The following is a 10,725-nucleotide window of genomic DNA, read 5'->3' on the forward strand; positions in this document are numbered from 1 at the left end:
TAAAAAATTTATAATGCCGAATTTGAATTTTTAGCATATCAATATTTAAATAAGTATACGAATCTTAAATATAATATGTTTCTTTAATGTTAGTTTCGAGATTACATTTGCAAATAAGTTTATATTTAGCTTTCGAGTTTCTAATGTGAAAGTGCAACGAAATTTTTTTGATGGAGTTAAAATGATTTATTATGTAATGTAAATTTTATCTTTACCTTTTAGCTTTTTATGTATATCTCTTTATCACTGTGTTTGTAATAGATAGCAACGATAATTGAGATGATAAGATGAACAATAGTTCTTATTGCATTTTGATTTTGTGTTCTATATTTAACTGATATTAAACCTTACTTTTTTGATATTGAAGCCTTTGAAATTTGCATCATAAGATTTATATTTAAAGTAAACCTCATGATCCCAAATTTCACATCTGTTGCCCTCACTTCTTTTGTCGTTCATGTCTCCATAACATTGAGAATATATTTATCTCTGTGATGATTTAAAAGAAACTTTTTACTTTCATGCATATTGGTAACGATATGTAAAAATATTAAAATTTTTATCTTTGATTTATCTAAAACTATTTAACTTTCATGGATGCTGGTTGATAGATAAGGATGAATCTGATATTATTTCGTATATTTTGATCATTTATATAAAACATTCATGTATAGTAGTTGAATTAGTAAAAATTATTGATCTCCGTGAGGATTTAGATAGAATTTTCATGCTTGCTGGTTGAATAGTGAGCATAAACGAGAAAATTACTTATATTTGTGATGATTTATGTGAGAACTTACCTTCATACTGATTGAACGGTGAGCATTAATCGGAAAATTGTTCCATTCTGTGATAATTTAAAAGAAACTTATATGCCTATTGGTTGAACGATATGCTTTAATGTGAAAGTTTTTCAGATCAATGGACACGAATTAAATTGAAATATTTCTAAAAATGGCACGTTTACCTTCCTTCAACAGTTTTTTCAACTGCGATTTCTTCAGACAATCCAGCGATGAAGTCAGTCTCGCTCTAGCATCATCGCTCTTCACGGTTGCTAAGGAAAAGTTACTGAATTTATGCGAAGATGCACCGAGAGATGATACCATGGCGGATTTTGACCACAAGTTAGAAATGACGAAAGGGAATTTGAAAAGGATTATAAGAACTTTCAATCACGCGAGCAGAGCAACTCCAGAATTTCTGCAGAGCTGTCCCACCTGGGCAGTGTCTCGAAAAAATACAATAGCTGAATTACGGAGATTGGCCAAGAAGATTAATACTGACAGACGTAATTGTAACTCTGCCAAAGTTGGATCGAGTTCAATTGGCATAATGGGAGGTAAGTTATTGAATTAATTTTTTTTATATATACACATATGGGAAATTCTCTGAAAATATAAAAATTTTAGGGGGAGGGAATTTAAATTTTACATCTTCAGTTTTTTTTAAATATTCATTTAGTATCCGTAAATGATACCTTATAAAAAGCAATACAGTTTGCAATTATTTCCTGGGATTCAAGTGCCAGGAAAATTATTGCCAGGATAATGACAATTTGTAATTTGATTTTTACTATCAAGTTCTGCAGGAAAATATTAAAAATTTAGATGTGACTCTTTTATCTTGGGATATTAAAAACAAAGCTTTATATAGGATGTTATTAATGATTTATAGAAGGCAGGCAAATTGTAACATAAAAACCTACTTGCGTTTTAAAATCTCTTTGAATGAATTTCTTTTCGAAACTTTCTTTTCTGTTCTTAATCCGAAATCGCTTACTGTTATATCGTTATGATTTAAATATATTTTTGAATGAAATAAATAAGAAAACATAAAAAGAGTGATCGTATTAGTGAGATATTGTTCAAATCAATTTACCTGATCCTTCGTTCCAGAAGGATCTCCAGGATCGTGTGGTCTAATGGTGCTGGTGGCTCCGGACAGGTGGTGTTAACACATACGGGATCTCGTGGGGAAAAACTCACATCTTAGACGAAAAAGATAATTTTCATTTTGAATGAAGATGGATTCCAGTTCTTATACAATCAACAAATTATCTGAGTCGTGCCGCATGCACACTTGGACAGTAGAACATCAGGAACACGTGTCAAACTTCATTGTTTTATCTTAATGGAACGTGATAGTGTCTTGAAATTATTTTGTTAAATTTTNGAGTTAATCTATTCTCAACAATAACAATTCACTGTAAGGAAATTTATCACGGCCAAGAAGCAATTCAATATAAAAATTGCATCCGTTAAAAACAATTGGTAGTTATGGATTTTTATTATTCCTGGAAAAAAACTGAAGATTGAAATTTATTGGTACCAGTTTTTACTCCGGTGCGCTGCCAAGATAAGACAATCTAGCGTGACCCACCGGTGGGCCACCCCGGCGTGAACGTGTTAACTAACGTATCATTTATATAGACTATAGTAAGCTGCCAGATGACATTTTTTCGTGTGACATAATTATTGACATAAAAACTTATTTTTACAATATATTTTGGGAATCATTACTTGTGTATGTACTCTAGAAATGCCTTTAAGAGTTTATACGTAAAAATTAGATCGAGAAAAATGCCAGGAAGATATGTCAGGAAAGTGACATTACTCTGACATACTCTCGATATCTCGAACTTCCGTAACTCGAAAGCCTTGTTATGACAAAAAAACTTTTTTTTACTCCTTGCCGTTACATATTTATATCATTTTAATTTAAATTCCTATGTCGAAGAGTTTCGTCTCAAAATCTTGCTATATCGAATATTTTGTGAAATAGAAAATAAACTTTTTCAGAAAAATTACAATGTAAGTTCATTGTAAACCAATTCTTTTATATTTAATGCATAATTTTGTCTAACTTTTAAAAATAGAATTAGACTTATAGTTAACTTTCATAACATACATATTTATTAGCAGTTATTTTTATGCTTTTAATGACTCTACTTTCTGGAGTACAATCTTAGAATATATTCTTCTACATTTTAGAACATATTTAGTTGTGAACTTGTTATTTCGAAATTTTTTAACGTCCCTCCAACTTTGAAATATAAAGAGTACACCGTATTGAAACTGATGTAGAATCATGAGAAAAGCTAACAATGATGGTATTAATGAATCGTTCAAAAAAATCCTTGTTCTATTGTATATTAGATTCCTGCGCCAATATTAGGTGAGATTCACTCATAAAAGAGACCGTGTTCATTTTTCGGACAGTTCACTGAGTTAGACCAACTGTTCCGTTTTTTTGAAAAAAGTTTTGATCAAGTGATACAGAATCAAAAAACTAAAATTTGCAGAAATGTAGGTATTTTTTAAAACATTTACAAAGGATTTTTGATGAAAAACTGTGGAAATAGGGAAACATTTAAAAATTAGTTGCCCTAGTAAAGGATTATTTTATTTTAATCAAGAATCATGCATTAAAACATTGTGTTTGTTACAGCAATAATTTTTTTAATTATTATTAAGCTCATAAGTTAGCATCTCTGGATCAAATCGCCAACACAACCACGACAAAATCAGGGCCGCCAACTTTCTACGCGTCTTGTAAAAATGTAATATAGTGGTACCGGGGTATTATCATTTAATGTATTATTTTTGATTAATTTGAACTTATTTTCTTCACCTCTACATAGAAATGATTAAAAAGTTCATCCACTTTGTTCTAGCTTTCTTATGATGAGGCTTTTAAAATGCTGGCAAAATTACCAAAATTCTGAAGGCTTTGGTTTTCGATTGTGTACCACTCTACAAAATATTTTGCGAAAACCGTAGTAGTTCTCAGGCCTGGAAAATAAAGAAAGCACTCCTATACTAAATTTATGTAAAAAATCTTTCGGCAGAAAACCTTTTGGAGGATTTATCATGGGAAAAATTGTTGGTCATATTTGAAAGATCATGTTTGAAACTTTTCCCCTGCAAAATTTACATCGACCAAAATGAGGGTATGAAATTAAAAGCTTTTTCCTCTGTTTTAACATCATAGCAGCCTTGGTATATTACAGTCAGATTTGAATTATGACATATCTGAAAAAAGTGGTGAATTATATAAACCTTCGAATTGTTTGAAATAGGGTTGGATTAAAATCTACTAAATTGAATTTATTAAACCAAGAATCACAATTGATAAACTATCACTTTAAAATATTTAATCGTTGCTAGGAACAAGTTGGCATCTCTGTGTATATAAATAAAACTATTTTTGTGTGTTCTATATTGCATTCATTTCTTCACACCATTTTAGTAACGATAATAATATTAAAAAATTAAAAATTTACTCGAAATATGTGTTTCTAATAATCTTGGCTTCACCGGTCATCGGTGACCCCCCATGGCATTCAACGTGTTAAAAAAGTCGTGTTAAAAAGATCCCAGTCACAGGTATGCTACTAGTGACTAAAAATGTAAAAAATGGTAGAAATTCAATTCGCCTTTAATTATTAAATTATTCAATCGTAACTACCACCGTGACTGACATTGAAAATTAAACATTTTTTAAAAAGAAAACGTTCTGCATATTCGTTTTTAACCCCTTGGGGACGGGTGATTCAGAAAAGCATTCGTACAAAATCAGAATCAAGTTGCAATTAAATAAAAAACGGTAACTTAAATGTAGTCGTTGCTAATTTGACAGACTTACTTTGCTTTTATTTTAATTATTGTTAGTTTAATCATATATATAATCAATGTTAATTCAAAGTATAACTAAATAGTTTTATTTTGAACAAAGTAATGGTGAATTAAATAAATCAAAAAATTATAAATCCGACCACAAATAAACTGCTAAAGAAATACTTTGATTACCAGTTTTATCTTCTTACCACTTTTCTGAAAATNTTGATACGGTTTTTTGCTGTCACGTATTTGTGACAGTCGGCGCGAAAGGGTTAAGAGATATGAAATATGTTCACTTTGTATTAAAATATCTTCTAGTGGTAATGAAATTCAAGTTATTTCTAATTTAGTGAGTTACATTAATGGCATTCAACGTGTTAACTAATTTTGATTCGAAGTGCAAAACGGAATCAGCTTCTTTTCTCTAATTAAGATTAATTTCTTTTTCGCCTTATGTGTATTCTGTTTCTAAGTAAAATAGGCGTCTCAGGATTATGTGATTTTCCCACTCTGCGCACTTTCCCCTATCTGTTTCCATGATATCAGCATGTCTAAGGCTACCTACGTCCGAAAAAAATAGAAAACTCATAGCAAAAACTCTAAAATAACATTACAAAACTTACCTTTTCAATGTTTCTTTTAAAAAAAAAACATTTCTGCTTAAGAATCCCTGCTTGAGATCTGTCTTCTACGAGTTTTAATTTGGAAAGATAAAATAGTTAGTTTCACCTAAGGTTTATCTTGGCTTTACATTTCAGTAAGAAGTTGAAATATGCTCACGAGAGGAAAAAGATTTACTAAAACCATGGAAATGGAGATGGGAGAAGTTGGAAGAGTGGGGAAATCTCGTGACCTTGAAATGGCTATTCTATTTATAAGAGTACAATAGTTGTTACTATTCAAAATGCATGTAAAATATACGTATTTATGCTCATAATTTAAATGTTTACTTATTTACAGGTCTGGTGGGAGTCTCGGCATTCATCTTTCCACCTGCAGCCATGATTCTTGGAATAGTTGGCTTAGCAACAGCCGTTGTAGGTGGGGCTGCAACATTTGGTACCTCTGTCACGGAAATCGCTCTTCTAAACAAAAGCATAAAAAAGGCAACAAATGTCTTAAGAAACGACCAAGACACTTTCAAAAACATGACGCCCTGGTTCCAACATGCTCAAGACCTAATAACATTAATCGAAACAGTCATTGGATTTGATGTTGCCAAAGAAGTTTATAGAAACTTCACAGATTGCAATGAAGACATTGCGAAGTTGACTGCGCTAGAAAATGGCGAGGTTCATCCCAAACTCAAGGAATTAATTGAAGATTGCGTTGAAAAAACAGCGCCATCTGGAATGAAGGGCATTTTAAACGAGAATATGTTACTGATTCCGGCCGTCGTAGCTTTCTTTTTCGTCGCCATTTTGTTACATAGCAAAAATAACTTAATACTTGGCAGTGTTGTTAGATCTCACCGTCTGGTTTTAGGTTTGATAAAGATTCTAGATCTTGGGAGTGACCTGGGCATGACCATTGCCAGTGTAGCCATGAAAACTGGTGTTGTGGTCACTAAAGAAGTATCTCAGGCAACAGCAAGAATGGTGGCCCAGAGTGCTTTGTTCGGATTCGGAATCGTTTTGGATGTCGCCAATTTAGTGATAACTACGATCGACATTCGCAAAGGATCCAAAAGCACGAAAGCGAATGATATCAACGCTATTGCTGACAGAATGGAAAATGAACTGAATGTCTTGGAATCCATTTACAAAGAACTCGGTGGAAATTCATTTTAGAATATTGTTTACATGCGTCACATTTTCATCGTCATTAAATGTTCATGTTCTTAAGAGCAACTTTTTAGTTTTTAGAATCATTATCGATTCAGATTCAAATTTATTAGAAGATTAATATAGATTATCACATTATTTAAAGAGTTTTGAATAACAGGTTCCCAAGGCACGTTTGCAGATACAGAGTTGCTACGATCTGGGAAAAATTACAAAATGGTAACTTATGTGTCTCTAAAATGTGACAATTGGGAATGGGGGGGGAGGATTTGATGGTATAACGGTGCCACGTTTATTTAGATGTCGAATTTCAGAGAAAGTAATGACAAAATTTTCAGGTCTAAAATTTTTGACGTAATGAAAGAGGAACATTTCTATAGTAAAAAAATCAAGTCATCTTTACCTAATATTTCTTTTTAAAATTTAAATAACTAAAATAATAATAACTTAAAAGCCCTTAATAACAAATTTTAAACCTTTTTTTTGTGATTTATAATTGATATAAGAATTTAAAGTTATTTCAACAAAATAAATTTAAAAAAAAAACATTAAGTACGTAATTTCTCAAGAATAATTCGAAATACTAAAACATTTCTTTGAAGTATTCGATTTAATTCAGTTAAAACTTTTATTTATGGGTTTGGATATTTAAAAAAATTAGGAAACATTCAGAAATAAATTTTTAACCGAAGCTAGTTGGTACTGGTTTTTTTTTTCAAATAAATTTCTAATAATTTAAATCAGAGAATGAAATTTCAGTTCTGAATATACCACCCAAACTAAAAGTTATGCTCATCTCAATTTTACATGCATGAAAATTTATTTATATTTTTCAAAATATTAACATACGAAATTTTGGGGGGCTGAAATCGTGAAAGAAAGTAGAAACTTAAAAATCAAAACGCATATATTGCAATAATAATAAAACAGTATCTCAATAAAGTCGCGTTAAGGTCTTTATGCTTCCGGAAGCAATAGTAATTTATTTTATACCCGTCGTTAAACAGCCGATCCAATTTTTTGGGTTTGAGACAACTAATGTTCAACTGCTTATCCTTGTAATTTTGAAGCCAATTCAGGAGACAAGGAAACTCAAGGATCAAGTATAGGGAGCAATATGCATGCGTGGAGGATATTTTTGTAGGAACTATCCCGTATTAGCGTTACATCAAGAGGAAAACCACTCACGGTTAGTCTGAAGACAAGAAGACTCTAACCCATGATCTGTCTACCACTGAAGATATTTTACTTCACTGTGATCGGTGTGAGCTAGGATTTGAACCCGGTTCACCTCATTAAAATGCGAACGCTCTATCCTCTGAGCCACCACGGCTGTAAGCAATAGTATTGTACTAATAAAGAGGATGACTCACCATTTTTTTAAAATTATAAGTAGAAAAATAATGCTTATTTCAAAAAGCACTTCCTCGACTTGATTCTGATAAGCGCGTGGAATTAAGCACATTAATTAGATTGAAACTTAGCATTTTAATGTATGAAACTTACTCCGAAAAGATAAGACTTATTCTGATTTTATTAAGTCTCTGAAACATCCACACATCATTCTTCGTTATTGTTTTTAAATATATTTCCCTACTACAAAGTGCTTTGTTATGACGTATATAATTCGCTAACGAAATGCGAATTCACGAATAAATGAATGAATGACCCTTGGCCCCAAAATTATCGTATTTCACACTCTTCGTTCGCAAAATAATTAATCGCCAATGGCTAGTCGAAGACAGGAAATATCTGATTCTGAACCATTAATTCCGATTAAATTACGCTTCATTTTCTGCACTTTAATTCTGATTAAATTACACTTAATTTAATTACCAATAATACATCACTGCAATATTCAGCATACATTTATGTTTTTATGTATACAATAAATGTCGTGTAAATACCTAAATTATTCATGTAGATCTGAGTCAATGATATGTTGATATTTATGTATATAGATGTAATTTATGATATGTATGCATTTATGTAGGTACCAGTAATACATAACTACAATATTTCATACACATTCTTATTTAATACAAAATAATTTTATGTTAATGCAAAGTAAATTGTATATTTATGTAGATAAAGTTTTGTCTTTAAATAACTTTTTGTATCAGGAATTTTCAAAATGTGGGATGAGGTGTATTTCAAGTTTTTCATAAGTCTTCAAATCTAAAACACTTTGCGGTAGATGACGATGTTCCGTAAACCATTGGTGGTCTATGAGAGAATTGTTTATGTCTGCTGAAGAATTGTTAACGAACTAAGATTTTTACTTTGGTAGCAATAACCAAATATTTTGCCTCCGAGCCGGTGAAAAGATTGGGCAGTTCTCACTCACGAAAGGCATCAAAATGTGTTCGATTAATTTAAAAAAATGCCAGATGTAAAAATATGCCTTTGCAAATTTTAAATACTTTTTTTATATATATTTTATAGAATATTTCTCAGTTGAAAATAAAAAAATTTATATGGTAAATAGTTTTTTCCTTACTAGATAAAAAAGAACCTTAACACATGGACTTTTTTAAAACTAACTTCTTCCTACGGTTTTACTCAAGAACTTGAAATCCATGAGATCAACATCAAAAAAATCAACATATTTAAAACAAATATGTTGATTTAAAAGAATATATTTAAGGGAAGCGGTTGACAAATGTCAATATGATATTTAACCACTTCCCTATTCCATCCTTACCAATTATTTGAAGAAAAAAAAATTTAAAAAATCAGCAGATTTTTTTTTATTTAATTAATAAATACAATGAGCTAAAACAAAACATGATGCACAAGTTTTAAGTTGAAATTTGAATTTTTTTTCATGTGTTAGAAACCTTTAACGTAAAATCAGTTTACTATTCCGAGTTATTTTGGGTAAATGAAAAAAGTTAAATATTTAGTCTTTGTATGATAGTTCTTAAAACAAGGGACAACACAAAGTTATACTTTTCAAACGTCAGTGAAGGAACACGCCATTTTTTCTTTTTTACTATTATTGCTATGCAAATTCAGCAACCATCGTATATACCAGGGGTGGCCAACCTGCGGCTCGCGAGTCACATGCGGCTCTTTGAAGAATTATTTTCGGCAATCGAGAAATGTATCCGAGTTCCCTTTTCTTTTTTGTGCTATTATATTTTAAAAAATTATTATCGTTCCGTATGTGTATCAAAATGTCTTTTAAATTACTGAGATCCTTTTCCAATATAATTATGACACAGAAAGCTTTTGGAGAGTTAGAATTAATAGAGATGCAAGAAGATCAAGCTCTACAATTAAAATATAAGTCGATGTCGATTACTGAATTTTGGAAATTTGTACCAAAGTCGAAGTATCTTGAATTAAAAAAGGCTGCTTGACGAATTATTTCAACATTTGGAACGGCGTACTTATGTGAATCATGTTATTCCACTTTAAAATTCGTGAAATCTGAACACCGATCAGTATTAACTAACCAGCATCTCAAGGAATTACTGAGAAGTGCTGTCACCAACTATTCACCAAATTTTAAAGAATTATCAAGACAAGTAAAATAAATGTGTTTAAATTTCAATATTGAAATTCACTACACATATTTTGTACTTTTTCCTATATGTTTTCAATAAGTATAATTTATGCAAAAAAAAAATTTGTACCTTTTTTGCGTACCTTTTAAATACTATTTATTTAATTGCGGCTCGCGAAAAATTACAGATTTTGAAAAATGGCTCGACTATTAAGGAGCTTGGCCACCCCTGGTGTATACAATCGCACAAAACACGTGAGCAGTCCCACAGCTCAAAATCAAAACATCCAAAATTAATTTGGCAAACTTCCAATTATAGCAGATTGTGCTCTTTGCTTCCGGCCGAGTAAAAACGTGATAAGACAAAATGTACTGACAATTTCTGCTAAGCCCGAGTTTTCACGGGACGATAAATATTTGCAGTATCAGTACCCGAGGATAATCAGGGAAGCTGATAAAATAGTTGTTTCTCACAATTCACAAATATTACTTATCAGTACAACTCATTTTATTCATTATAAAAATTTCATTGTTCAAACAAATCGTGCCATTTAAAATAGATCCTGATGCTCGATTCTACAAAGTTTCCATAGTTTTGGAAATGTGAGTACATTAAAAAGTCATTTAAATGCTAAACTAATATTTCGGGAAATACTTACACTTATAAATAAAATTATTTAAAATACTCTACTGAGCTACGTACTTTTTGAATAACAATTCAGCAGTTTTCAATACAAATGAAACTTGAAAAATGAATTTTAACAAATACTTATATTTACAATTAAAATACTTTTATTGCGTTACATAC

General features: G+C 30.9%; 1 protein-coding gene across 1 annotated transcript; it reads left to right on the forward strand.

The window, feature by feature from the left end:
- Positions 1 to 452: 452 nt before the first annotated feature.
- LOC107448961 (uncharacterized) lies at positions 453 to 8,891 on the forward strand. The gene is made up of 2 exons (XM_016064341.3): positions 453 to 1,342; positions 5,583 to 8,891. Exons 1-2 carry the CDS (start codon positions 955 to 957, stop codon positions 6,410 to 6,412), a joined length of 1,218 nt encoding a protein of 405 aa, XP_015919827.1. The 5' UTR covers positions 453 to 954; the 3' UTR covers positions 6,413 to 8,891.
- Positions 8,892 to 10,725: the final 1,834 nt, after the last annotated feature.

This window comes from Parasteatoda tepidariorum, chromosome 9, assembly GCF_043381705.1.
Source record: "Parasteatoda tepidariorum isolate YZ-2023 chromosome 9, CAS_Ptep_4.0, whole genome shotgun sequence".
Lineage (NCBI taxonomy): Eukaryota > Metazoa > Arthropoda > Arachnida > Araneae > Theridiidae > Parasteatoda > Parasteatoda tepidariorum.